The sequence below is a fragment of the Thermothielavioides terrestris genome, chromosome 1 (genome assembly GCF_000226115.1).
Source record: "Thermothielavioides terrestris NRRL 8126 chromosome 1, complete sequence".
Taxonomy (NCBI): Eukaryota; Fungi; Ascomycota; class Sordariomycetes; order Sordariales; family Chaetomiaceae; genus Thermothielavioides; species Thermothielavioides terrestris.
In genome coordinates, this window is record NC_016457.1 from 9,889,315 (window position 1) to 9,914,500 (window position 25,186).

The window sequence follows — 25,186 nt, forward strand, 5'->3', positions numbered from 1 at the left end:
AAGAGATGATGAGATGTCGCGAACTTGCAGCACTGTCGAGCGAGCCACTCCAACAGCTTATACACGGCGAGAGAAGCGCTGTTTCTCTTTCCGTCCAGACAGCCGCTGACGCGGGTGTGCTAGTGTCGGAAGCTGTGTTGTTTCGGGAGCTGGCCTCGACGCGATGCCACGGCCGCACGTTCCCACTTCAGGCGGCAGCAAAATACTTCTCCCATTGTCATAGAGGAAAATGCGGTCGTCAACGGCTGTGGTGAGTTTAAAGTTCAAGCAAGGCGGTTGGGCAGCCTCCAACCCATACCCATACCGTCAGCATCCTGAGGCGTAATTAAGAGGCGGTGAACAAAGCAGGCCGTTGCTCCTTTCGTTTTCTTGCCGCCGTATCCCTGAGCCGTAGAGGAAGGGGAGCGAGTTGAGGCCAGCAAGCAAGGCTCAATCCTCGTGCAAGTTCTCTCAGCGCGCGCCGGGTTTACATCACAGCCCCCAACACAGAGAGGCGCCTCCCTCCAATCACAAAGACTTGGGTGAGGTTGTTGGCTCTCAGATTGCCTGCAGGCATCCGCAAATTATTTACCCACTTTCATCTGCCTCTTCCAACGCAGTCCCACCAACGTTACACGAGTCATCACCATCACCCAAATCTGAGTGATCCTGTTGAGGGTCCAGAACATTATCGGCCCACGGCTCCAATTTCCCATGGAAATCGGACCGGACGACATCATCAGCTCCGAGAGCTACGACAAGTACGGCCTCAGCCCCTGGCGCCAGAGCTCTAACAACCGGGTCCTACGTTTCATGAACAAGGGGTTGATGAGCCAAGGTACCTATGTTAATCGGAGACAACGGCTTCTGTAGCGCAGGACCGAAACCGGGCTGACCAGCTCTGCCTCTTATTAGCCGCCGTGTATGAGAGGTACACCGAGACGCTCTTGAAGCCCTTTCTCGCCATCGGCGCGCGAGGGCGTTCCGAGGTATCCAGCATCCGGGAAGCATTCCACCGACTCCGGACTCCGGACGGAGCATGCAAGTCCTCAGCAACCCCGCTCGCCCAGCCCAAACAACAGCCCGCTCTGATGCTAACCGGCCGCTTGGACAGCCATCTCCGAGGGGAAATTCGAGTCCGTCATCAAGGCGAGGCTCGCCGGCGGCAAGGATGCGGTAGACGCGGTCGGCTTGTCCGCTCTGTTCGACATCCTGACGTGGCACGCCGCCTTTCCGTTCCCATGCGCCCGCACGCCGTCAGGTGCGCCAGTCGTGGACGAGAACGCATTCTTGCGCGCAATCTGCCTCCGTATGTCAGACCCGTGCGCCAACCACTTCTGCTCCCGGCCTTCCTCCCCGCCGTCTCCAGGGGGATCACGGACGAAGAGAAGACAACTGACGTTTGTTGAACAGTGACCCGGGACCCTGCCCCGTACGGTTTCCCCTCGTTCAGATGGCCCGTGTGCCATGGTCTACGTTTAGGGGAGAACTGGGGTCCCCACCGTGCCGGCTTCGTTTCCCTCCGCGGGAGAGACCCGCAAGACCTGCGGCGGTACCTCTTCCGGAGCCTAGCGGAGCCGGTCTCGCACGCAGGCACAGCCTCGGCTGAGACCATAAACACCAACGCAACCACGCCGCCGACGCCGCCGACGCCGACAACCATCCCCGTTCCCCGATGCAGCTACACCCAACCGACCGGAACCGAGCGGGACGAGTACGACCCGGTGAAGGTGATCGTGGTCGAGCGCGAGGACGAGCGGTCCGTCGACCGGCAGGACGTGCTGGCCGAGAGCTCGCCCGACGCGGACAGCCGGCCGACGCCCAAGCCGCTGCGCGAGAGCTACGCGCTGGCGCTGGCCGCGCTGCCGCGCCACGCGCACGACCTCGCCGACCTGCGCGTGCCCACCGCCAGGCTGGTCGCGCTCGTCAGGCTGCTGCATGCTGCGGCGGTTGGCGCTGGCGGGGCCGGTTGGGCCGATGGCGATGGGATCGTACTGCTGCCTGGCCTGCATGACGAGCCGGCGTATATACGATGGGAGAGGTTTGATGTTGTTCTGGCGCCGTACACGGTAAGGATGTGATGCATTTGGTGCGGGCTTGGGAGGCCCGGTTTGTGTCGGCGGGTTTAGTGACTAACCCTTGACCCTTTTCTGTGACAGGAGCGGATTGTGAACGGCCTGTCCACCGTCTTTTCCGTGTTCAAGGCCCCCCCGAGCCCGGATCTCGAGTGATGGCGGGCCTGCTGGATAGTTCTGAAGGATTAGCCATCCCCATGAGAGGTTAACGAGAAGCGAACGAGAAGCCTGGTTTACGTGATAAGCGATGACATGTGATATGTGGGCATACCTAGGGATGCCATGAATGCAAACCAACGCAATTCCTACATTGGAGTCGCTACTAAGTAGATGTTGGATTAGGTTTAGGAGTGGCGACAAGATCTAGGGCTACCAGTGTTCTATTCAAGTACTGAAGGGGTTAGTTCTTGATTTCGTTCTGGATTTCTCGTACTGTGGGTTCTCATGACAACAAAGGGCATGATCTGCCTGCGATGTACATGCACGGTGCTCGTCCTGCAAGCTTTTGTCTCATCGATCTGGAGTTCGGCCGAAAAGGCGCCACCAACAGCACGGCTTGCCCTCTTCCCCGCTATAATTTGATGGCCGCCCTGGGCACCCGGACGGGCGTTTCCCGTCATCACAATCTCTCCTCTTCCCACCCCTCAATCTTTCGCAGTTGTAGCTTAGGGTTCTCACAGTATTTCCTCAGACATTGAAGACTGGCTGCTTGTGCAGATGGAGCCAGCACGCTGCAGCATCGATGCGTCACCTGCCCTCCCTCCTCCGTCTCCGTCGGAGGATGAAGGGGCCCAACTTCTCCGCAACGCGGCCGAGTCTGTCTCCGGCCCGGAAGAGCCGGGAGAACCCAAGAAACCATGGAGGCTTGCCAGGCGCAGAGAAACCGTTAAGCTCCTCCTGACTGCTCTTGTGCTTCTCATCGGCGTACTGGCGGTGGTCGGATGGATTATGTACTGGCGGGCAACATCGGCGCTGCACCTGGCCGGAGAGATCAATGGGCTGGTTCCGCAGTGTGAGGACGAAGACACCAAGCCCGTTTAATCTACTGTTGCCAGCTTGCTGACACTCAGTCTAGTCCCCGTCCGGCCCGTGCTCTTCGAGCTGGATCCTTTGTCAACGTCAGACCACAAGACGGCCGAGTCCGAAAACGCGACGGAGGAGTATTGGTTGTCCTTTATGCCCCGTAAGCAGCACTTCTTCCCAGACAGTTGTCACGATGAGTCGCCGACCATCCGAAGTCGGGAACGGCTTTTTAGCCGTACAGCCAGATCCCGCGCACATCCTGCCGCCGCCGATGCTGTCCCAGGACAGCGAGTACTATTCGATTGCCGTGTTCCACCAGCTTCACTGTCTGGTAGGGTTGAGCCGACCGATGCGCACCCCAGGGAAGGGCAGAGAGCGCTGATGTCAGTGACCAGCACAGCATCATGAAAGGATACAACGACGTGGCAGACCAGCTCGAGCTGGCCAGGCGAGGTCGCTTGCAGTGGCGCGGCCGTGATGGCTTAGGCACGAACGGCATGCGCCACCACCCAGACCACCGGAGACACATGGACCACTGCTTCCGTTACCTGCGGCAGTCGCTACTTTGCTGCAGCGACACGGCACTGGAAGGGCAGAACCCGCGGGCACCCCTCCCGGACACGGACGGAACAGGCGCGGTCCATCTGTGCAAGGACTATGCGCGTGTCAAGGCGTGGGCCGAGGAGAGGAGGATGAACGACGCCCATTCCGTCTGAAATATCACAATTACGACCATCTCGTGAGATTGATCTCTCTCTTGTGCTTGCTAGTACACAACGCACACACAAGCATGGGTGCGTTAAATCGTCTGGACACTGACCTGAGGCCGTACCGAGCCCGCGTGCCGAGCAGAGACGGTGATCTCCCCCGACCTCCCTTGTTCACACGCACCACCGCCAGCGCCAGCCCCCTGAAGGCCGTCCGAGACAGTGATGGGAGCGGTGTTGTGTCTGGATGCCGCCACCCACTGCTCGCCCCCCTAATACGACATCACGCTCACATTTTTGGGCGTAAACACACCACGTTATCCCAACGAAACCGATATTAACACTTCCCCCGCTTGCTCCTGCCCGTCGACACCCCAGTCACGAACAACTCGGCCTCGTCCGCGGCCGAGAACAGATGCACGGGCGTAACTAATCCCACCCGCTCGGGTCAGGTCCAGTGCGGCGGGATGTGCGCCATGAGAAACTCCGGCCGCCAGCAAGCCTGGTACAGCCAGAACCGATCCTTCTTGAACCCGGCAGGATACATGATCCCAAAATACTAACTGCGCGCCCCGGAGTCGGCATACAGCGTCGGCTCGCCGAGGTAGTCCCAGCCGGTCCAGACAGACTCCCCGGCCACATACGAGTTGGCGCCGTGCGCGGCGAACACCTTGTCAACCGGCGCGCCCCAGCCGACCGCGTACGGCTCTTACGCCGAGACCCGCCGCCGACTGTTGCGCTGACATCCCCTCACCTAACGGAGACCGCTGGCTGCCAGGATGTAGCCCAGCCTTCCAGAATGGCGGGCAGGCTATTGCTTGCATTTGTGGACAAGGTCATCACAAGGCTCTCGAGCATGTTCTGTTGACACCCGTTATTAACGGGCCGAATTACAAGGCTCCAAGCAATGGAAATGGCGGGCTCCTCACAGTCGCGAAGTGTCGCCCGCAGTCACTCAAGATATGTTGCTTCACTTGCCTTCTTGTAGACTTCCCAGCCCTGAATCCTCATTGCACTCGCCTCCAAAGGCTTTTCGCAAGGAGGCGGGACGGTCAGGTCAGCGAGAAAATTGACCTCAAAGGCAGAACTAATTACCTACGCAGTAGGTATCCGATTCGTCTTGTTACCTACCGATCACGCCTTGAATCCTTTGTGAATGCGGGACATGGTATGGTCCTTTGGTACTCCTGCTTATGCAAGACGCTTAACGACCCCTACGCGGCTCCACCGCGTCCCAACCTCCGTTGGCTCCGGAACGCTTATGCCTACTGTGTAAGGTCGCAGTTGGGGGCGGCGGGTTAGAGCGGCTGGCGGAATGAGGCCAGGGCTGACAAACTCTACGACACCGTCTATCTGACCAGGCAGCAGTTGCCAGGATTCCTCCAAGACAACCTGCCTCGTCCACCATTTCCGTTGAGGCGCCCTGCCAGCCTACTACCTTGGTAAGGTCGTGCGTACCGACAGCACGCAGCTCTGAAACGCCTTGTGAACTCGACGATGCAGCTCGACCTCCTGACCGCCACCGCGACGGACCTCCAGCGCCTGCTGGAGGCCGGCAAGACCACGAGCGTGGAGCTGGTGCAGGCATACCTGGCCCAGATCGAGCGCCACGAGCCCGAGCTACACGCATTCATTTCCGTCGCCCCGCGGCACCTCCTGCTTGCCGCCGCGGCCGATCGCGATGCCGAGCGGCGCCAGGGCCGCCCGCGCGGGCCGCTGCACGGCATCCCCGTCGTCCTCAAGGACAGTTTCATGACGGCCCCCGAGCTCGGCATGGGTACCACGGCGGGCGCGTGGGCGCTCGTCGGCGCCAGGGCGCGCGCCAACTCGGCCGTTGCGCAGCGCTTGTTGGACGGCGGGATGATCATCCTGGGAAAGACCAACCTAACGGTGTGTTTTCTTCGCCGTTCCCTTGCGCAGCCACGACGGCAAAGAGAAGTGCCACGGAGTGGCGGGGGTGACTAAGAACAGACTTGCGTATGTGCAGGAGTTTGCGGGCATGAAGACGACCAACACGACCCCGGGATGGTCGGCGGTCGGCGGCCAGACGGTGTCGCCGTATGTCGGGCCGATCGCGGACGGCGAGACGCTGCTGGGGCACACGGTGAGTGAGCTGCGTCCTGGGCGGCCCAGCGAAAACATACGAACTTCATTGTTGACGGCCTGTGGTCGGTCGGGCAGAACCCAGGCGGCTCCTCAACAGGCTCCGCCGTGGCCGTCGCGGCGGGCTTCAGCCCTCTCGCGTTGGGCACCGAGACCATCGGCTCCATCGTCACGCCGGCCACGCGGGCGAGCCTCTACGCCCTCAAGCCGACGGTCGGCGTGCAGGACACTCGCGGTTTGTACACGCTGACTGACTTCTTCGACAGTCCCGGACCCATGGCCAAGTGTGCCGAGGATATCCTGGTACTAACCGAGATTTTGCTGGGCCGCGAATTCTCGCGCGGAGGGCTAGGAACTTGGGACGGCCTTTCGATTGGCTTCCTCGATCCCAATGTGTGGAGGATGGCCGAAGCGATGTGTCGGCAGCACCCTGGCACGGCAGAACAGATGGTGAGTTCGCATGCTACTGAGGTAAATACTTGGTAAGGTCTCCCCGTACTGATCATGTATAGAGGAGCGAATACGACGAGATCGTCTTAAAGCTGAAGACCCTTCAAGTCGCGGTTAAATATCCCATTAGCCTGGCTGACGTAGCGGAGCTGACAGTGGACGGCGAGCAAGCTATCATGCCGGTTGCTTGTAAGCCCCTTTGCCCTGCTGGCTGTAGCGCCACTGACCGCTTGCTCATCTCGGCTTCAAAGTCTGGGAATTCAAGAACGGCTGCATTCCCCGCTTTCTCAGTGCCTTCAAGGAATGCCCGGTGCGAACGCTTGACGATATTGTCAGGTTCAACGAGGTCAACAGCGACAAGTGCCTCCCGCCTCGTAGGTCAACGCGCAGAAGTCTCGCATCTCTCGGGCCTGATGTCTCCAGACTGACTCCACCCGATCATCATTAGCACATACCGCGCAGGACGACCTCATCAAAGCCCTCAACAACACCGACGACGCTTCGCACATTACGAAGCTGAAGAATGGACTCCGGGCCGTGGGCCGGCGCATCCTGGATCAAGCCTTCGACAGCCAAGGGCTGAATATCATCGTCGGGCCTGGAGACAGCTCGCTCTGCATCCACGCGGCGGCAGCAGGATATCCCATCGCTACCGCACCACTGGGTCAGCTGCACTACAATGGCCGCCCCTTTGGCCTGTGCATGGTGGCCAAGGAGAACAACGAAGAGCTGCTCCTCCGCTTCATGGCCGCTTACGAGTCGTCTCTCGGCTTGCGGCGGCCGGTCCCAAAGCTACGCGGCGACTGAGGCGCCCCAATCAAGGAGGATAACGCCCTGAATTACGACAACCGAACTGCCAAATAACACAGCCTGAATGCCTAAAGCAGGACTTCATGTAGTCTAGCAAAGGCAGCCCCCCGAGACAACTTAGCCAGCAGCGCCAGTGCTCACTTATCCTGCCGTGTCCGGCTCTCACATCAAAGGGTTCAGTTGACCCTCAGCGAGAACGGGAACCCTGGACGGCCGTCAAGATGCTTGTCGAAGTCATGGAGGCTCTGCTAGGGACAACGGGTCTGGCCTTCCACAGTATCTTGACCCTTGGTTGCCAAGCACAGGACGAAGGGCCACGTCACGGAGGGTTAACAATGCTGGTTGCGCTAGCAGGGGAGCCCTCGTCTTTTGAATGTTGAAGGATGGTGAAAAGAAGCCAAGCCTTTGCGCCGCACCCATATTGCGCCCAATAACGTTGATAACTTCGCGTTCCGGTCCCCACAGGGCACCAGATCCACGATTCTCTCGATGCCAATCATGGATTGGGGCCAAGGCAGAAACAACTTCCAGGACAGGATTGGTTTGTTCAATTTCTTGGCTCAAAAAAGGATCAGACTAGCTGGATCCTACAATACACACGAGAGTCCAAATATACTGTGTAAACCGGGCTGCGGGAGTTTTCTTTTTCCTCCCATGTCGACGCGGTACACGACATAGGATAACTTTCCCATGTCCCACATACCCGGTGCGTTTCGGCCGCATCTTCACGCTTCCTACCTTGCTCTCGCCAATTTCCAAACGGAGAGGCCCCAACTAGAACCATGGCACCCACCATCAGCCTCGTTTTCGGGGGCCTCGCCGCGACCTACTTCTTCCTCCGCTTCCTTCTCAACCTGACCCAGGATGCGAGAGAGCCGCCGGCGATCCTGACCGGCATCCCCTTTATCCAGCCCCTGGTGGGCATGATCCGGGAGAAGGAGCGCTTCTACATAAGGCTGAGGTGTGTGTGCCCACGCCGCCTCGGCGTGCGAACCGTGACAGAAGTAGGTAAAGAGCAATAATAACACCCGAGTCCAGGGACACCACGCGGCTGCCCATCTACACGCTGCGGCTGCCATTCCAGCGCATTTACGTCGTCAACGCCACGGAGCTCATCCCCGTGGTGCAGAAGCAATGGCGGCTCATCAGCTTCGCCGCGATCGCCGCCGACGCCGGCGACGTGGTCGGCATGAGCAAGGAGGCCCTCGCGGTCATGAAGGCGGACCTGACGAGCGATCACGGTTTCAGCACGAGCTGGCCCAAGTACATCATGCCGGTCATGGCCCCCGGCCCGGACCTCGACGCCATCAACCGCCGCGCCATTGAGCTCTACGTCAGCGAGCTGGCCAAGCTGCGCGCCCAGGGCGCCCCAACGGTCGTCGGCCTCCGCGACTGGTCGCGCAAGATGATGGTGGACTCGACGTCCGAGGCCATCTGGGGCCCGCAAAACCCCTACCGCGACCCCGTCGTCGCCGACGCCTGGAAGACCTTCGAGGCCGGCTTCCTGACACTGGCCATGTTCCCGATGGCTCGGCTCTTCTTCCCCCGCCTCGTCCGCGCGCGCGAGATCGCCGCCAAGGCCATGATCGACTACATGCACCGCGACGGCTACAAGACTGCCTCGGGGCTCGTCAAGAAGCGCGTCGCGCACCACCGCGACCTGTTCGGCCTCAGCAAGGACGACATCGGCCGCGGCGAGCTGGGCAACACCTTCGCCGTGCTGGGCAACACCGCGCCCTGCGCGCTGTGGGTGCTCTACCACATCTTCTCGGACGCGGCGGTGCTGGCGGACGTGCGGCGCGAGCTGGCCGCGCTGGTCGAGGACGAGGGCACGGACGCGGAGGGCCACCCGGTCAGCGCGATCGACCTGGCGCGCATCAAGGACTCGTGCCCGGCGCTGCTGAGCACGTTCCAGGAGACGCTGCGGTTCCGGGCCGTCAACCCGGGCCCGCGCGTCGTCCTCGAGGACGTGCTCCTGGACGGCGGGCGCATCCTGCTCAAGAAGGGCAGCATGCTGATGATCCCGGCGCCGGTGCAGCACACGGACGCGGCGGCGTGGGGCGACGACGCGCGCGCGTTCGACCACCTGCGCTTCGCGCGCAAGAAGCAGCCGGGCCCGGGGCCGGATTTGGGCCGGCCGCGGCCGAACAACCGCGTCGCGTTCCGCGCCTTCGGCGGCGGCCACGTGCTGTGTCCCGGGCGGCACTTCGCGGCCACCGAGATCCTCTCGCTGGCGGCGCTGCTGGCGCTGCAGTTCGACGTCGTGCCCACCGCGGGCGCGTGGGCCGAGCCGACGTGGCACAACTCGCCCTCCCAGGCCGGCTTCCCCGTCATCGACCAGGATATCCCCGTCGAGCTGCGCCCGCGCGACCCGCGCCGCAGGTGGCGCGTCACGTTCTCGGGCTCTGACAAGGCGATGGAGATCGTGTCGGAGGATATCGCGGCCGGCGGCAGGGGGGCTATGTGATAGACTACGTCGTCAAGAGAAGGCAACCTTACTGAGATACTGGGGGTTCATGGCAAATTTAGACTAATTGCTTCTTAATAAAACTCTTAGGTTTAGGAGACAAACCGCGGGAGGGAAATAGAAATACAGGGCTGGTGGCTTTGTGAGCACCCATCGCACATCACGGCTCAAGTGCGGCAAAATGAGAGGAGATCATGATATCCCGGCAGCGCGGTATTCACTATCCTGCCGGGTGTACAGAGCCAATACTTACCGGAGAGAGCCCAGATCCAAACCCATCACTTTTTTCACAGCCATCACGCCTCGTAGACCCCCTGGACACCCCATTTCGCTGCAAGCCTCTCAGCTGCAGCCGTTGGGGCGGTTGGAGACGCACTGGGTCGTGCAGGTCCCGACTGTCCCACCAATGTGAGCTAATCATTTCCTCTGCCTAACCGAAGCGTCGGGGGGGAGGGGGAGGGATCTGACATATCAAGGTTGACGTCGCGAGCCAAGCCGGGCCCGAGGTGCCGCTGCCGGTGCTGCACCAGCTGAGGATGGCGCTGGCGGCGCTCCAGAGGTGGCCGTACTGCAGGTTGCCCGTACCTCGACGGACCAGCTGGTGCAGCACTGGTTGAATGGATAGGTATTTAGACGTCTCAAGATCGGCCTTGCCTCTTGCTGCACTTCTTCGCCCTCTTGTTTTTCCAATTCTCGTCTGGAATGCTCCTTGACTAAGCAGTCTCTCCGTCCTTCACCCAAGCAGCTGCTCACCCTCGAGTCCCCCTAGCCCAGCGTTTCGCCGCACCATGTATGTGGCGCCGGGCCCATAACCCCTCAGCTTCTCCTGCAAGGCCGCGTCCACCGGCTCCGGGACGAACCCAAACCTGCGCCAGAACGCCACGGTGCCATACACCGAGATAAGACACACACTCGCATACCTCTGCGCCACCTCCAAAACCCTACCAATCCCCTCCGCCGCCGCGCCGCGCCCGCGGAAGCGCGGCAACACAGCGAGGTCGTGGAGATAGTACTGGTCCGCGTCGACGGGGATCCCGCCTCCGTCCAGCAGCGCGTTCAGCGCGGGCGGCCGGCCGCGGCGGATGGGGAACGACACGACGTAGCCGCCAACAGCGTCGCGGTTATCGACGTCCGACTCGACCCCGTCCCCGTCCCCGTCGTCCTCGTCCACCAGCACAAAGCAGCCCGCCGGGAAGAGGGCCAGGCGCTCGCGGAACACGGCCTCGGCTTCGGGCAGGTCGCGGTGGATTTCGTCGGCAACGCGCATGACGCCGGGCAGGTCGCTTTCGCGCATCGGACGCCAGGTGGGCATGATGGAGGATGGAGGTTGCGGGTGGGACGTTACGGGGGAATGAAAGGTGGAGACCGTAACCTTGTGAGAAGCGGGTGTTTTGCCCGGCTGCAGATCCAACCGTGATTGAGGCGGCGCGAACGAGTGGTAGGTTATGCGCCAGCGATCTCATGCGAGGTCTCGTTTACCAGAGCTAAGCTTCTTGTTGTGTTCTTGACGAAAGATCCAGCGACGGCACACGGCCTCGCTGATGAGTTCTAGTCCTCTAAATCCCGGCAATAACCGGGCTAGCTAAGGGCGATTTGGAGCCGGACGGGCTGGGTCGCCCTCTCACAGATATCTACCCAAGATCAAGGAACAAACTCGCTTTGTTATGTTACCCATGATATCCGTAGGGCCGCTTCATTCATCATGTCTTGTTTTTTGAACTCGCTATGCAACCTTTTATCACCCCTCCTGCCTCTCTCTAGATCTTCCATGCAAATGGCCTCTGCATCGATTATGTGTGATGTCGATGTTGTTCCATGTCACAGAAAACTCTCCGCCAGCGTCACAGCCGTCGTGTATACCATGCCGACGACCCCGAGCACCATCATGGCCACGTCGCCCCAGCGCACCCACCTCTTCGTCGCGACGCCCTTCCAATGCAGATATGCCGGATAGACATAGACGAGCGGCACACAGGCGACGCTCCCAATGAGCGCGACGAAGCGGTCAAGGTTGCCGGCGCCGACGAGAGACGCCAGGCCGCACGAGACGAGGACGGCGAAGCGGAAGGTGTTCTTGACCCACTTGGTGCGCAGGCTGCCCTTGCCGGAGCGCATGTGGCCGAAGAGGCGGCCCTCGGCGATGCGCAGGGCGGGGAAGAGCTGGACGGGGGTGCCGACGAGGACGGCGACGGCGTAGAGCAGCTGCACCGCGTTGACGAGCGGGCTGTCGTGCGGGAAGTTGTCGATGATCTCGATGCGCGTGCGCGCGCCGAAGGTGGCGTAGCACAGCGCGCCGACCGACGTGAACAGCGCCGTGATCAGCAGCATGACCGCGCCCAGCAGCGGCTCGAAGTCCTGCGGCCGCGCCATGGACGACTGGATCGGCAGGATGAGGCCGATGCCCTCGAACGTGAAGATGGCCGCGCCGATGGTCAGCGTGTACTTGGCCGGGTTGAACAGCACGACGGACGGGTCGACGCCCGAGGCCGAGAGCGCCGTGCTCGTGAACCAGTAGATGTAGCTGACCCCGACGAGGATACACGCGTCCGCCAGCAGGGCGACGGGCCCGAGCTTGGCGATGTTGCGGATCCAGGCGAGCGGGACGAGGATGACGAGCTGCAGGGCGATCAGCCCGCCGGTCGACAGCGGGCTGCGTCCGTGTGTGACGGCGTTGAGGAAGGTGAGCAGGTTCTCGGCGACGAAGACGATGCCGGTGCAGACGAAGCCGAGCTGGGACAGCGCGACCGAGGAGAGGATGAGGGCGCGCATCCTGGGCCCGGCGATGGCCTGGCCGATCTCGCCGTAGCCGCCGCCGTAGTGGAGCTTGCACTGGAGCAGCAGGTGGAAGGCGACCATGGTGACGGCCGACACGATCAGCATGGTGACGGTGGAAAACAGGATGCCGCCGTTGCCGAAGGCCCTGGGGAGGAACATGATGCCGGTGCCGACGAAGGCCTTGACCAGCGTGAAGAAGGTCTTGACGGTGCCGGCCGTTGCGGAGCGGGGCATCCTGGCGTAGCTGGGGCGCTGCCGTAGAAGCGGCCTCCGCTCAGCCGCTTCCACCTCAGCCCCCTCTCCCTCTCCCTCCCCCTCCACCTCCCCTTCTTCCTCGGTGACGGCCTCCTCGTCGGTGTCCGCGAGGTCCTCGCCGGCAAAGCTGCCGTAGAGGTCAAGGAACTCGACAAAGTTGCGAGTGATGGGCATCCGGGCGGCAAGGAAATCGTGGCCGTGCCTCTGGCGCAGGAAGGCGCGCCGGAACCCTCCCGGGGCGAGCTGGTCGCCCACTGTCATCGGCGGGTGGCCGCTGTCCTGGCGGTACTCGCGGGGCGAGTGGAATGTCGCGGCGCGGCGGTGTATGGGAAAACGCGCGGCAGCGTCTATCTTGAAAAGATCCCGGTGTATGTCGCCGCCCTGCAGCTTTAGCGAGGACTCCTCGGTCGGCACGGCCGGCACCGCTGGCTTCGACGCCGTAGCCGCGGAAGAAGCGGGTCCATCACCGCTTCCGGCAGCGCTGCTGTGAAACTCGGCGGCCGTGTACCCGGGTGGTAGGTGTTCGGCCACCACTTGGGCATCGGCCTCAAGGCGGCGCAGCGGTGATGGCGATGGTGATGGCGATAATGATGGTGCGTTGTTGGACATGGTGGACGGAGGGCGAAGAGCAGACACAGATGCTGAAAAGTGTCGGTGTGGTTGGAACGAGCCAAACATGCGGGCCACGGCAATTGCCGGCTCTCCGGGATGATGTCACCAATCGGCGGACCCCAACGCCGGGGCACCGTTCGAGTCGGGCGTTGTTCGCATCGTTGGATAGGCGTAACGCGCATGGACAAGTACAAGTACAAGCACAAGCACAATTGCTTCAACAGCGGTGTCCGCCGTGCCTGGGTATCTTGGACAACCGGCACAGTCGGCCAACCGCCGTCTCCGCGAGAGAAAAGCAGCCCTGGCCATCTCCGCATCTATTTTTTTTCAGTGCCCGCTAAACCGCTGTCCCCGCGTCTCGCAAACTCGGTGTTTGCCGTTGGACGTGCATTTTTTGTGTACACTCATAAAGAAGAAGAGGTTATCCGTTCGCCTCTAGCTGCTGCCCACAAAGGCTTCGATCGCATCAATCTGCGCCAGCACGGAGCTCCTGCTCGTGCCGCCGTACGTAGACCTCTGCTCGACGCTCCTCTCAAAGTCAAACACCTGGGCGACGTCGTCCTCAAACAGCGGCGAGATCTCCTTGAGATCCTTGAGCGGCAGCGCCGAGATGGACACGCCAGCCTCCTCGGCCTTGCGGACGATGGCGCCCGCGATGTGGTGGGTCTGGCGGAAGGGGACGCCCTTGCGGACCAGGTAGTCGGCGACGTCGGTAGCGAGCATGTCGTCCGTCAGCGCAGCCTTCATCTTGTCGCCATTGATCTTGAGCGTGGCCAGCACGCCCTGGGTGATGCGCACGCAGTTGGAAACCGTCTTGACGCAGTCGATCATCGGCTCGACCGATTCTTGGAGGTCCTTGTTGTACGAAGTCGGAAGACTCTTCAGCGAGGCCAGGAAGCCGGAAGCCTGGTGGTGTCCGTCAGTGCCCATTGTCTCGACGGAAAAAAAAAAGGAAAAAAAAGAAAAATGGGAAAAAAAGAAAGAAAGAAAAAGAAAAAAAAAAAAAAAAAGAAAAAAACAGAAAAAAAAAAAAAAAAAAAAGAAACGGACCTGCCCCATCACCCTGCCCGCCTTGCCCCGGATCAGCTCCAGGCTGTCGGGGTTCTTCTTCTGGGGCATCAGACTGCTGCCCGTGCTGTAGGCATCGGCCACCTGCACGAAGCCGAACTCGGCGCTCGAGAAGAGGATCAAGTCCTCGGCGAGGCGGCTGAGGTGCGCCATCAGGAGACTGGCCCACTGCAGGATCTCGACGACGAAATCCCGGTCGGCAACGGCGCACAGACTGTTGGGATGCACCGAGCGGAAGCCGAGGTCCTTGGCCATGAACTCGCGGTCAATGCCGAACGGGTTGCCCGCGAGGGCGCCGACGCCGAGCGGGCACGTCGAGACGCGCTCCCGGACGCCCTCCAGGCGCTGGAGATCGCCTTTGAGGAAGGTGGCGTGCGACAGCAGCCAGTGCGAGAAGCGGACCGGCTGGGCGCGCTGCAGATGTGTGTATCCCGGCATCAGGATGGGGAGCGCATCGCGGGCCCTGGCGGCGCAGACGGAGAGCAGACCCTTCAGGGCGGCGGCGATGTCGGCCAGCTGCTCGCCGGCCCAGAGGCGCATGTCGACGCCGACCTGCTCATTGCGGGAGCGGCCGGTGTGCAGCTTGCCGGCGCTCGGGCCGATCAGCTCTCCGAGGCGGCGCTCGTTGGCCGTGTGGATGTCCTCGTCCGACTTGGCGTCGATGACGAACTTGCCCTGCTCCCACTCCTGCTCGACCTGCCGCAGGCCCGACACGATCTTGTCGAGCTCGTCGTCCGAGAGAATGTCGAGCTTGCGCAGCGCCTTGGCCCAGGTGATGGAGCCCTGGATGTCGGCCTTGTAGAGCGCCTTGTCGAACGAGAGCGACTCGTTGAACTGGAACATCAGATCATCGATTGCGCCTGGCCATTGGCGGGCTCGATGTCAGCAACATCTGCTTTGCAACTCAGCAATTGACCGTGCTGACACCGTACCGGAGAAACGGCCACCCCATAGAAGGGTGGGTGCTGTCGTGGGAGCCATTGGGATGCCGTGGATGAGTGGTTCGTCGGTTGCGGGATCGCAGCTCTGCACCAAAAAAAGTTGGGGTGCCGCTTTCGGTTGCTTGATCGGCCGCTGCGGTGGAGATAAGGAGTAACCACCCAAGGCTTATCAGCGCCGGCTGTGTGACTCAACCACTCCGCCGTAAATTTTCTCCCTCCTCTTCCACACCCGCCAGGCCTTTCTCCCAGTCACAGATTTTGATTGCATCGTGTGTTGTTATTTACTGCAGCAGCAGCGGCAGAACCAGCGATGCCCGGGCTCAATGATGCGGAAGGAAGAACAACCTGAGGGAACCCCACTCAGTGCGCGCAGCAATTCGCCCACACTGTCAGTCTTCTGTCAACCAAACACACATAGCAGCGGTAACTGATGAAGGAACTGATCCGAAACACAATCCAGTGAGGGTCCTCCTCGCAACCGACACTCATACACTCAATCTGCTACTTATTCCCGTCTCTATCCGATTGTAAAGTCGAACGAAAGCACAGGCACCCCAGCATGCTCGGCCGCTCGGCCCGGCCCATCCTAAGGGTCTGTCGCTCCAGCAACCATTTTTGCCCCTTGGCTGCCCGCTTCATCCCTTCCGAGTCCCTCGCTTGGACTTGGATACTTACTTCAAACACTGGGAGCTTGAAGCCCGCAATTAGTCTTGCGACTCTTGAAGTTCTCTACCCAATTCCTGTCTCAACTACCTACTTAGCCAATAGCGATGCACGTTCCAGCCAGGACGCCCTCCCCGTTGGCCTGCAAAAAGGGGCCAAATTGACCAAGTCAACAAACAGGAATAAACCACGCGCTGCAGGTCCTGCCTGGCACGCGGCCACCGCTGAGGCACAACCCATTGCCTCAACGTCCTGTCACTCGCCCTGCTCGGCCTATTCGTCCTGGTTGGACGCAATCTTCGGCATCGGGTAGAGCAAGTCGATCACGTCCTTCGTCCTCGTCTTGATCGACCCGTGGATCCAGTCACCTGGGGCCTCCGTCATTGTACTGTTCCCGATCAAGTCCAAGGTCTGCTTGCAGAGACCAAAGTCCACAAACAGATCCCGAGGATAGGCCAGGGCCCGCACCGGCACCGTGTTGCGCCGGAGCTGCTCCACGTCGTAGAGCGGCGGCCAGGTTCGTCTCTGCGCCAGGGCCCGCGCCGGCAGGACGAAGGGTTCAAGCTCCGGGCCCGCGTCCTGCAGCATGAACTCGTATATCATCTCGCCCGAGAAGAAGAGCGGCTGGGCCCTGCCCAGCCCGTCGGCAAAGAAGTCGAACTCGTGGTCCAGCCACGCAAAGCTCGCGCCGTGCTGCTCCCTCCCGACCCGCTGCGCCGCCCACGCCGAGCGCACCCTGGGGCCGTAGCAGTAGATTGCCTCGTGCAGCACCGCGTAGAGCGGCCGCTCGGGCAGCCTGAAGCCCGTGCCGCCCATGTCCACGAACCGCTGGAGGGTGTCCTCGGCGATGACGCCGTCGCGCTGGCAGTCCTCCCAAAACAACTCGACCATCTCGTGCACCTTCTTCAGCCCCTCGTCCCCCAGCCCGAACCGCCGCCCCATCGTCATGAACCCACGCGCGGTGAGTCGCTGGCCGTGCGCCCCGGGGGGCAGCTCCACGCCCCTGCCGCCACCCATGCGCGCCAGCGCGCGCACCACCTTCACCACCTTCTCCTGGTTGTCGGGATACAGCTCGTAGTACCTCTCGTTGGCCTTGCGGACGCGGTCGTACAGCTTGCTGTACACGGCGTCGGGCGACGCGCCGAAGGGCGGCGGCACGCCGCCGGCGATGTAGACGGCGTCGAGCGCGCGCGGCAGGAAGGACAGGTAGGTGGTGGCGATCCAGCCGCCGAAGGACTGGGCGAGCAGGACGAAGCGCACGCCGTTGAGCGCCAGCCGCACGGCCTCGAGGTCGGCCACGATGGCGTCCTGCGTGAAGTGCCGCAGGTAGGCCGCGCGCCGGCGTCCGGACGGGTCGGCGGCGTCGCTGCCGCCGCCGTCGATCGAGCGGAGCCGCTCCGCCGTGATCGGCGTGCTGTCGCCCGTGCCGCGGTAGTCGAGGTAGAGGATGGCATGCTGGCGCTGGAGGATGGCGCGGTTGAGATCGGGGAGGGCGAAGGCCGGGTTGGCGCTGCCGGGCCCGCCGCAGAGGTAGACTAGGATGGGCCGCTTTGTCTTGGGCGGTGTGAGCGAGCGGAGGATGTTCTCGGGGCTGTCGGCGTTGCCGGGCGAGAGGACGGGCAGGCCGGGCCCGAAGACCAGAACTGCGCACAGCGCGATCCGCTCCGTGGACTCTTGGTTGCGGTGGTCCAGCGGCACGCGGAAGGAGAGCCGCAGAGCCTGGAAGCCGTCCTCGCCGCTCCACTCGGCTGGTCCCATCCGCTCGGCCTGCCTGATCGCCTGCCAGTCGATCGGTTCCGCTCCCGCATCGTAAGGTTCTCGCCCATCAACGTCCATGATGAAGTGTGCTCAGCAGCTGAGGATGATATACAGAATGCTTGATGAAGGATCTTGATGAGCCGCGCTGCCCAGGTCCGCCTGTGTACGGTTCTGAGTGGGTGAGAGAGTGCTATTTGTATGGAGGTGAGCCCGTCCATTGTTGAAAGACCCTGCGCGGCGTCTTCATGGGCATTGTCCCAAGCTCTCGTTGTTGTGAAAGACCCTGCGCGGCGTCTTTATGGGCATTTTCCCGGGCTCTCGTAGTTGAAAGACTCTGCGTGACATCTTCCAAGGCATTGTCCCGGGCTTTCAGCCATCGGTCTGAGGCCGCGTGACTTCCCGTTTGTCCATTCTTCCTTCCTTGGTGACTTTGTGACTCGAGAGGCGTGTAAGGAAGGCATCCTCGGTGAGGTAGGCGTCATACGGAATACCGATCCGACGCCTCAAGATTGACCAGTCAGCCGAGACAGCCCGGTGCCTCGTGCCTGTTTCCTCGTCGCCGTTGGATACCCGGACGTCTGTCTGGTGTCCGCGGTCCAAACAACCCACACCCGTAACCAACTAGCTGACGGTCGCTGAGCCGAGGCTGGAGATGGGACAACAGCAGTTACAGCGTAACTGCGGCCGTTCATGTGATATAAAGTTATAACTCTTTTACTGGTCACGCTGTCTGAGCTCGGGGTCTCGATATATGGCCGCTCCCGGCAAGTTGGTATTGACCGATGCGGCAAGCCAGGGACAACGGATGAGGGACGGTGCAAACCATGGCGTACTACGCACGCATGAAATCAGAACTTGCCAATGTAGCCGGGTAACAGTTATCAGCAATAAAGACCGTTGCCTCGTTGGTTTCGAATACCGCGGGTTGTTGGTTCCGGGCCGCGGAGAGCCCAATCACCACCAACCACGCGGACGCCGGCGACGAGGCCTATCATGATGGCTAGCTCAACCTGACGCTTACAGACATAACGGTCACGTGGGAGAGTTAGATCACAGTGTAGGCGTGGTGGAATTCATTAGGCTGCGGAGTCAACCTTATTTATGACTGTAGCATGCTGTTGGGTCTCGAGAAAGCAGGCCCGGTTGCCTCTCAAATCTTTGTGCCAACAACGGCCTGGTGCGCGGCCAACGTGCCGTCGCGGGCTCCAACATATGGTCACAAGTACACGAGACTTTGAATGGCCAGAACGGTTGGAGTACAATGGGATGAGCGGAAGACATCAGATTTGGGTGGGAGATTTGCAAGCTTGTATTCCGTTAGCCCACTGACTATTGCTACGACGGCCTGTTGCAAGACAACTCATTCAGCACAACGGTTTCCACACGTTCCGTGGCAAGATAACTCACTCAGCACGACGGTCGCCACGCGTTCCCCGGATGACACAGATTCCCCAGGTGTCCGAGGATGAGACGCCGTAGAACGGCGCTCAGGGAGCAACCCCCGTGACAGCCCGTCCCACGCGCCCACGGGTAGGCGACAAGTCCGGATCCCCAAGCAAGGACATCCGCACAGCCGCTGACCATCAAAGCCCCGGGCGCAGCAGACGTCCATCCCCAGAATGCCAATCATTCAAGTCGCCCCGTAACCTCAAGCACGTCATTGCCAGTCTGCGTGACGATCGCCACCACAGTCTGTGTCACATATTGGCCCGCTGCATTCGTTTGGACGGGGGCGTTCGCAACGACGTCGTAGACGCTCCGCACGTCGACGGTGAGAACAGGGCCGCCCCTCCAATCGGGGTGGCCTTTGTTTGTGTCGGCTGTAAGTTTCCGGATATCGGTGACGAGCACAATAAGCAAGATAAAGATGCCGAGGATAAAACAAGTGTTGAGCAAGTTGAGGAACGTATTGAAGCGGCCGCGCAATTTCGAGGGCGTAGCAGAGCTTTCGGTCGCCATGGCAGGGAAGGTACAGGATTTTGAGGTGGCAGTTAGGGTGGCAGGAGGACGGTCGCTTTGGCTTGTTGGCGTGTTGTCGGGGAACTCGGTGAAGCTCGCGGTGCAAGAATACACTCGCTACCAAGCCCGGTCGGCGGGGTGTCCTAACTATTTATGTAATCCGGATGGGAGGCTAGATTGAAAAGCAAGCTGCGGCTGAGCCAGTGCAACCGGTTGAGTTGCGGAAGAGCTTTGGGGGCCGCACCACTGTCGCGCATGAACTCTTGGCTACCGCGCTCGGAGGGTGAACTGCCCGATGCTGACGATGATCACAACAAGGGCCGCCTTCTCACATCCTCCTTTGATAACTGCCAAGCCCTCACTACACCTCTTCCAGCAGTTGAAATCCTCGCGCGACACTTCGCCCCGCTTTATCCTCTGGTTGGCTCTAAACGATGCAACACAATGTTGGGCACGAGATCCATTGAACGAAGCCGAATTCAAACCGCCACTTTGCCGGCATTCGATCTTCCACATGGCATTTAATCCACCACACTGCGTTCGAATGGAGGCATAGTTAGGCGTCTGTACCAGAATTCCTTCGACGGCTTGCACACTCAAAGCCCCAACGGCCCCGTATGGTCATCGAAAACCAGGGGGACCGTGTCCAGTAACAGTTTGACGCTCCAAATTGATGCCCAAGATCACTTTGCTCCCCTCCCCTCCCCTCCCCCCCTGCCGCGCCCTAGGATGTACGGAATACACTACACTATGTGTGGAAAAACTACTTCATTAATTTCAGCGCATAGTGTGCATACACGACAGGCTCGCCAAGCTGTCTTGGCTACGACGCAGTCCTCATCCCTCGGCTCACAGGGCTCACCCGCCTCACCACCCATTCTCGGTTGAGCGGGACCATTCGCACGAGAGTAGTATACAATACCCTAAGACACACGATTCTCTCCCCCTCCCTTTTCCAGGATAAGCATCAAACACTGGAGGATACCAGTCAGCGGCCATCAACAAGCACACGCCAACTTGATCACAGCAGACTGCACCTACCGTCCTGGTCCGGCTCGTCGTCGTCATCTTGCCAACCACCAACTGCCGCTTGACAGCGCCGTTGTCGAACTCTCCAGGCTGCAGCACGCAGCGCTCATCCACGAAGATGGCCCCGACGCCGCCGCTCCGCGGCTCCCCATCCCACGTCACCGCCCGCTCGACCGCGTACTTGACGCGCCTGCCCACCTCGGCGCTGCCGTAGTTCTTCGCGACCGCCGTGACGGTAACCAGGTACGCGCGCAGCGCGTGGTGCCAGCCGTAGCCCTCCCTCTGCGCGGCCTGGACGGCCAGCGCCTTGGCGCGGTCGGCGGCGCACAGCGCGGCCAGGCGCATGTCGTGCGGCTCGTAGACCCTGTCCAGCACGAACAGCAGCGGGTGGTTCTCGCGGCCCGCGTTCTCGATCTCCAACGCCCAGTCCGTGATGAGGGCGCTCAGCTGGCGCTCGGCGCTGAGGAGCTCGTCGACGAGTCGGTGGACAACGGGCTTGCCGTCGTGGGTTGCGAGGCGCAGATCGTAGGACAGGCCCAGGCGGAAGCCCTCTGCCAGCGGGAGGTTGTCGTACTTGACTCCGTTGTGGCTGGGGATGAGTTAGATATGACGTGCAAGCCTGACTGAACCTGAGAATACGGCTGGGAGCGAGCTACCTGGCAATGAAGAAGGAGCGCGACTTGGCTGCGGCTGGATCGAAGATCATCTCTCTCTCGTGACAGGTGATGGCAACCTCTCCTCCCCTGTAGTCTCTGTTGAGAATGATGAGGAGCGTGCCAACACGTAGGGGATCGTAGTAGTCGCTGGAATAGTCAGTGAAGATGCACACAGACGCCGCTGTGACTGGCAGGACGTGTCCAGGGCGCTCACTTGTGGTAGTCCCTAAACAACGAGCCCTTTTCCCAAAGATAGAGGGCGTCCAGCTCGGTGGTAAGCTTTGCGTTTCCAAAGCCCAGGTATTCGGCTGCACGAGCAACAATCCCGGCGAGAAAGTCCTGCCACTCAGGGTGCTGGACAGTGACACCGCTCCCAGGAATGACCCTGATTCCGCAAACCAAGTCAGTGGGCATATCCATAATCACGCAGTCATTGTTGACCGGGTTGAAGCTCACCAGGTTGGGGTCTTCTTGATGTCGTCCCAGTTGATGCCGAACTGTTTTGCCCGCAACTCTTTGGCGAATGTCTTAAGCTTGCACAGCTGATGCTCGTCGTATGGGTATGACACTTGGCCGACACTGAATATGTCGAGAGTTGCATGGGGCATGCCGCCAGCCTCGCCCCCAAAAGCGATCTCCCCTGTCGGAATCGAGCTCAGACACTTAGCAATGGCAGGTAGCAGGTCGGAGTCCTGCGCGACCAGCGCTGGCGACGCCGAAGGAGTAAGACGACGCGTGCTGCCCTGCCCAACCGGTTCCTCCTCGGGGCGCTGGACGGCTTTCTCGTCGTAGCCGTGGTCATCATCGCTGTCAATGACAGTTCGCTGGTACCGGGCGCGACCAACGGCACTTGGATGCTTGCGAATCATCTTTTCAGGCCTGCCGGGTGTGCATTTGTTTGTGGATGACATCGTCTTGGTGCTTGCTTGTCCTAACAGCACACCAATCAACTCAATCGGGGTCTCTGTATGTCCCAGAACCGAGTTTCGGTTCAAGTTGCGATGCAGGCTGCAGGGTCGTAGGCAAGTGGAGATATTGACCAAGAAAACAAAAGGCCAAGGGGGAATGTGCTTTTGCTTTGCAAAGGACAAAACTCGAGAACAAATCGACTGGATGCAGCGGAGGCAGACACGATCGTGTCCTAGAAAGCAAATGCTGCTCAGAAACTGAGAGTCGGTGCCAAAAACATATACCCATGTAAAGGGGGCGAAAAGATGGAAGAGGGTGACTTGCACGTTGTTGATTGTGGCCTATGCATCGACCTCAAAGTCCAATTGGAAACCGCTTTGATAGCAAGCCAATCATTACCCACAAAAGCAACACCTGAACATAATGTTGGCATGAACACGATGAGGCTTGATTGGAGACAGACTCCTTGACATTGCAGGTGTGCCAAGAGTAGCGTAGACAGCTCATTCTGTATCAGAGTCGGATGTGGCTTCAAGCTAGGTAGTCTTTCCGAAGTGACAGGTCTGATGCTTGACAAAGTACTCGGACCAGTGTGGAACCAAGGTACCGTTGCAACTAAGGTACCTGCTAATGGAGGGTCAACTCTCCCTTATGCCTTCACCACTACGAAATGGGCGCCAGACCTTGCATGTTCTAGGCAGGTTTAGCTAGAAAAGTAGCCAATTTAGACTATTCAGGTGATATTCTTGGGGGTACGTTTACAACCAGCTCCAACACGGAGGATCTTTGTAGGGTCATTGCTGCATGGGATGCCGGACCCTCTGCACGGCATTTGAGCATCGCATGTGTATCTGAGCTCGAGCCATGCGCAGATACGGACAGAGGCACAACTGCAGCGTGGCCTATGGGGGAGTTCCCAAAGAAATCTGTAGTTTCTCCAATGGACATATGTGGTATCATACACGATTTCTCGGGATGTTTGCTGGTTCAAGCGAGCGCTTCTTGTCATCAAAGCAGTGGGGAGAATGCCAACTTGCCAACAACCGAAACCATAACTCCGCCATACTCCATAAGGGCTGACACATGCCATCCCCAGAGTCCAATCGAACGAGGAAAAGAAACTCGCTGCCGACCGACTGGTCGCAGTCACCTATTCATGGTGTCTCATGATTCACACGCCAACAAAACATCTCTCCCCCCCAGCAGATCACGCCGTCGCCGTCGCCGTTGCTGTCGCCGGCGTCTCCAACTTGGCCTCCCTCCCTGCCAGGTTCGTCGGCTTGACGTCGGGGTTCTTCTTGTAGTAGTTGTTGATGGCCGACTTGATGGCGTCCTCGGCAAGCATGCTGCAGTGCAGCTTGACTGGGGGCAGGCACTGTGGGACGGTCAGTACCAGGATGACAAGGCTAACCAGACAATACAACATACCAGCTCCTTGGCAATCTCTGTATTCTTGACCTTTGACGCCTGCTCCAGCGTCATGCCGCGAACGAGCTCAGTAAGGTAGCTAGACGAAGCACTGCGAGGGGTTAGTAAGCCGCACCAGCAGGGTGAGTCAAGGGCATCAGGGAGGTTCAAGCGTATCCAAGGAACCCGGAGAGCGAAGAGGCCCCAGCTCTGTCATCTCGGCACGGCATCGCCGAGTGTCTCGGACGATGCTCGTTGGACAGGCCTTCCCTCGGAGTCCCTCGGAGATACGCCAAATCGACCCCAAACCCTGCCTGATGGCCCCATGTAGACCAAAGAGATCCTCTTACATTGCTGAGCCGCATCCGAACGTCTTGAACCTGACATCGCTGATAACTTGCGTCTCAGGGTCGACTTTGATGTGAAGCCGCATAACGTCGCCACACTGCCGGGTTGTCAGATTAGCGCCTGTTTGGGCGTCGGACAGTCGCAGGAACAACATACCGCCGGCGCTCCAACCAATCCTTCGCCGACCGACTTATCCGATTTGTCTAGCGTTCCGACGTTCCGGGGACGGGCATAGTCTGTCGCGCAATGTGTCAGCATGAACGCTATCGAAAACAGGCCGCTAAGAGAACTCCGGAGCATCCACAGGCAACATACGGTCGAGGACTTTCTCGTGATAATGCCGGCGCGGCGGTTGCGCGGCAAGAGGCGCAATCTGTCGGGACGCCGGAGCAGCCATCGGCCGCAGCGGAGCGACCAGCGCCCGGGCCGAAACCGCGCGCACTGCTCTCGAGAACATCGTCGGTACTGTGGGATACTGCGCCGTGTGGTATGAATCAGATCTCGTTCGTATCGCAATGTTGGGAACGGCGATTGGGAGGTCGGTAGATCGTCTCTCGTCGTGAGCGTTGATAGTGGGTTGTGGGATGAGAAGAAGACAAAGCTTGGTTTGCGTGGAAGTTTCCTGCAATTTGATGGCCGAAGAGGCAAATTCCGGAGGATGGGTCCTTGGCGCACTTAACGTCATCAGGAAAAGCGGGGCAATTTCCGAGTCGATCTCCGCGCCGCGGAGGATCCAGCTGCGGAGCTACAGAAAGAATCTGATAACTTAGTGTTGGAAACCCGAATCGCCGAGCCAATTGACGGTCACAGACTGCGGGTCAACTGTGTCACAGTGCACCCCAACTCGAGACGTACAGTGTAGATCAGGTACTCAGATATCTGCCACAGTAGCGAAGCTGTACCTCAACAACGAGCCTTGTTAGCAGATGGTAACGGGACTTACTTATTTGTCGGAGCAGGGTCTTGAAACCGATATCGCTTCGACTCTCCCTTGGGTCAGGTGGCAGACGGTTCGACTCTCCCTTGGGTCAGGTGGCAGAGTTCGGGTGTGAGCACGAGGTTGCGCAAGTGGATCTTCAGGGTTCAGGTAGCTAAGTTAGGTAACCACACTGATGCTCCATGTTAGGTATACTAGGTACGTAGAGACATCCGGGTGCAAGCTGCTGCCCAGCTTGAGCTTCCAGGTTGCGCG

General features: G+C 60.2%; 10 protein-coding genes across 10 annotated transcripts; 4 read left to right on the top strand and 6 right to left on the bottom strand.

Moving 5' to 3' along the window:
• Positions 1 to 693: 693 nt before the first annotated feature.
• Positions 694 to 2,210, top strand: THITE_2086259 (uncharacterized protein; the record flags this gene model as incomplete). The annotated part of the gene is made up of 5 exons (XM_003651053.1): positions 694 to 817; positions 895 to 960; positions 1,094 to 1,288; positions 1,393 to 2,048; positions 2,139 to 2,210. 5 exons carry the CDS (start codon positions 694 to 696, stop codon positions 2,208 to 2,210), a joined length of 1,113 nt encoding a protein of 370 aa, XP_003651101.1.
• A 462-nt stretch (positions 2,211 to 2,672) lies between these two features.
• Positions 2,673 to 4,011, top strand: THITE_2111100 (uncharacterized protein). Its single transcript, XM_003651054.1, has 5 exons — positions 2,673 to 3,066; positions 3,130 to 3,237; positions 3,293 to 3,408; positions 3,473 to 3,816; positions 3,930 to 4,011. The coding sequence occupies exons 1-4, from the start codon at positions 2,772 to 2,774 to the stop codon at positions 3,791 to 3,793; spliced, it is 840 nt and encodes a 279-aa protein (XP_003651102.1). The 5' UTR covers positions 2,673 to 2,771; the 3' UTR covers positions 3,794 to 3,816; positions 3,930 to 4,011.
• Positions 4,012 to 5,281: 1,270 nt separating this feature from the next.
• On the top strand, positions 5,282 to 7,144 carry THITE_2086261 (uncharacterized protein; the record flags this gene model as incomplete). The annotated part of the gene is made up of 6 exons (XM_003651055.1): positions 5,282 to 5,674; positions 5,772 to 5,888; positions 5,966 to 6,337; positions 6,400 to 6,526; positions 6,589 to 6,711; positions 6,786 to 7,144. 6 exons carry the CDS (start codon positions 5,282 to 5,284, stop codon positions 7,142 to 7,144), a joined length of 1,491 nt encoding a protein of 496 aa, XP_003651103.1.
• A 621-nt stretch (positions 7,145 to 7,765) lies between these two features.
• THITE_2111102 (uncharacterized protein) lies at positions 7,766 to 9,931 on the top strand. The gene is made up of 2 exons (XM_003651056.1): positions 7,766 to 8,108; positions 8,186 to 9,931. The coding sequence occupies exons 1-2, from the start codon at positions 7,930 to 7,932 to the stop codon at positions 9,612 to 9,614; spliced, it is 1,608 nt and encodes a 535-aa protein (XP_003651104.1). The 5' UTR covers positions 7,766 to 7,929; the 3' UTR covers positions 9,615 to 9,931.
• Positions 9,932 to 10,347: 416 nt separating this feature from the next.
• THITE_48458 (uncharacterized protein) lies at positions 10,348 to 10,926 on the bottom strand (the record flags this gene model as incomplete). The annotated part of the gene is made up of 2 exons (XM_003651057.1): positions 10,348 to 10,749; positions 10,786 to 10,926. 2 exons carry the CDS (start codon positions 10,924 to 10,926, stop codon positions 10,348 to 10,350), a joined length of 543 nt encoding a protein of 180 aa, XP_003651105.1.
• A 328-nt stretch (positions 10,927 to 11,254) lies between these two features.
• Positions 11,255 to 13,506, bottom strand: THITE_2111103 (uncharacterized protein). The gene has a single exon (XM_003651058.1). It carries the CDS (start codon positions 13,251 to 13,253, stop codon positions 11,433 to 11,435), a length of 1,821 nt encoding a protein of 606 aa, XP_003651106.1. The 5' UTR covers positions 13,254 to 13,506; the 3' UTR covers positions 11,255 to 11,432.
• Positions 13,507 to 15,693, bottom strand: THITE_2111107 (uncharacterized protein). The gene is made up of 3 exons (XM_003651059.1): positions 15,257 to 15,693; positions 14,307 to 15,184; positions 13,507 to 14,162 (listed from the first exon to the last, which is right to left on the bottom strand). Exons 1-3 carry the CDS (start codon positions 15,303 to 15,305, stop codon positions 13,692 to 13,694), a joined length of 1,398 nt encoding a protein of 465 aa, XP_003651107.1. The 5' UTR covers positions 15,306 to 15,693; the 3' UTR covers positions 13,507 to 13,691.
• A 508-nt stretch (positions 15,694 to 16,201) lies between these two features.
• THITE_2037431 (uncharacterized protein) lies at positions 16,202 to 17,764 on the bottom strand (the record flags this gene model as incomplete). Its single annotated transcript, XM_003651060.1, has 1 exon — positions 16,202 to 17,764. The coding sequence occupies one exon, from the start codon at positions 17,762 to 17,764 to the stop codon at positions 16,202 to 16,204; it is 1,563 nt and encodes a 520-aa protein (XP_003651108.1).
• A 3,408-nt stretch (positions 17,765 to 21,172) lies between these two features.
• THITE_2111110 (uncharacterized protein) lies at positions 21,173 to 22,428 on the bottom strand. The gene is made up of 3 exons (XM_003651061.1): positions 21,787 to 22,428; positions 21,545 to 21,715; positions 21,173 to 21,477 (listed from the first exon to the last, which is right to left on the bottom strand). Exons 1-3 carry the CDS (start codon positions 22,197 to 22,199, stop codon positions 21,327 to 21,329), a joined length of 735 nt encoding a protein of 244 aa, XP_003651109.1. The 5' UTR covers positions 22,200 to 22,428; the 3' UTR covers positions 21,173 to 21,326.
• An 894-nt stretch (positions 22,429 to 23,322) lies between these two features.
• THITE_2111114 (uncharacterized protein) lies at positions 23,323 to 24,894 on the bottom strand. The gene is made up of 6 exons (XM_003651062.1): positions 24,850 to 24,894; positions 24,310 to 24,752; positions 24,151 to 24,230; positions 23,997 to 24,091; positions 23,668 to 23,758; positions 23,323 to 23,614 (listed from the first exon to the last, which is right to left on the bottom strand). The coding sequence occupies exons 2-6, from the start codon at positions 24,449 to 24,451 to the stop codon at positions 23,447 to 23,449; spliced, it is 576 nt and encodes a 191-aa protein (XP_003651110.1). The 5' UTR covers positions 24,452 to 24,752; positions 24,850 to 24,894; the 3' UTR covers positions 23,323 to 23,446.
• Between the last annotated feature and the right edge of the window lie 292 nt (positions 24,895 to 25,186).

Excerpts from the sequence above, each read along its gene's own strand:
- THITE_2111100 (XM_003651054.1), top strand. The coding sequence starts at position 2,772 with ATGGAGCCAGCACGCTGCAGCATCGATGCGTCACCTGCCCTCCCTCCT. Across the intron at positions 3,067-3,129 it reads CAATGGGCTGGTTCCGCAGT|TCCCCGTCCGGCCCGTGCTC; the intron begins GTGAGGACGAAG and ends CACTCAGTCTAG. Across the intron at positions 3,409-3,472 it reads TCCACCAGCTTCACTGTCTG|CACAGCATCATGAAAGGATA; the intron begins GTAGGGTTGAGC and ends GTCAGTGACCAG.
- THITE_2111102 (XM_003651056.1), top strand. The coding sequence starts at position 7,930 with ATGGCACCCACCATCAGCCTCGTTTTCGGGGGCCTCGCCGCGACCTAC. Across the intron at positions 8,109-8,185 it reads CGCTTCTACATAAGGCTGAG|GGACACCACGCGGCTGCCCA; the intron begins GTGTGTGTGCCC and ends ACCCGAGTCCAG.
- THITE_2111103 (XM_003651058.1), bottom strand. The coding sequence starts at position 13,253 with ATGTCCAACAACGCACCATCATTATCGCCATCACCATCGCCATCACCG.
- THITE_2111107 (XM_003651059.1), bottom strand. The coding sequence starts at position 15,305 with ATGGCTCCCACGACAGCACCCACCCTTCTATGGGGTGGCCGTTTCTCC. Across the intron at positions 15,185-15,256 it reads ATGGGGTGGCCGTTTCTCCG|GCGCAATCGATGATCTGATG; the intron begins GTACGGTGTCAG and ends GCCAATGGCCAG. Across the intron at positions 14,163-14,306 it reads CGGGCAGGGTGATGGGGCAG|GCTTCCGGCTTCCTGGCCTC; the intron begins GTCCGTTTCTTT and ends GGACACCACCAG.
- THITE_2111110 (XM_003651061.1), bottom strand. The coding sequence starts at position 22,199 with ATGATTCGCAAGCATCCAAGTGCCGTTGGTCGCGCCCGGTACCAGCGA. Across the intron at positions 21,716-21,786 it reads ATCAAGAAGACCCCAACCTG|GGTCATTCCTGGGAGCGGTG; the intron begins GTGAGCTTCAAC and ends TTGCGGAATCAG. Across the intron at positions 21,478-21,544 it reads TTGTTTAGGGACTACCACAA|CGACTACTACGATCCCCTAC; the intron begins GTGAGCGCCCTG and ends TGACTATTCCAG.
- THITE_2111114 (XM_003651062.1), bottom strand. The coding sequence starts at position 24,451 with ATGTTCTCGAGAGCAGTGCGCGCGGTTTCGGCCCGGGCGCTGGTCGCT. Across the intron at positions 24,231-24,309 it reads TCACGAGAAAGTCCTCGACC|ACTATGCCCGTCCCCGGAAC; the intron begins GTATGTTGCCTG and ends ATTGCGCGACAG. Across the intron at positions 24,092-24,150 it reads GATTGGTTGGAGCGCCGGCG|TGTGGCGACGTTATGCGGCT; the intron begins GTATGTTGTTCC and ends ACAACCCGGCAG.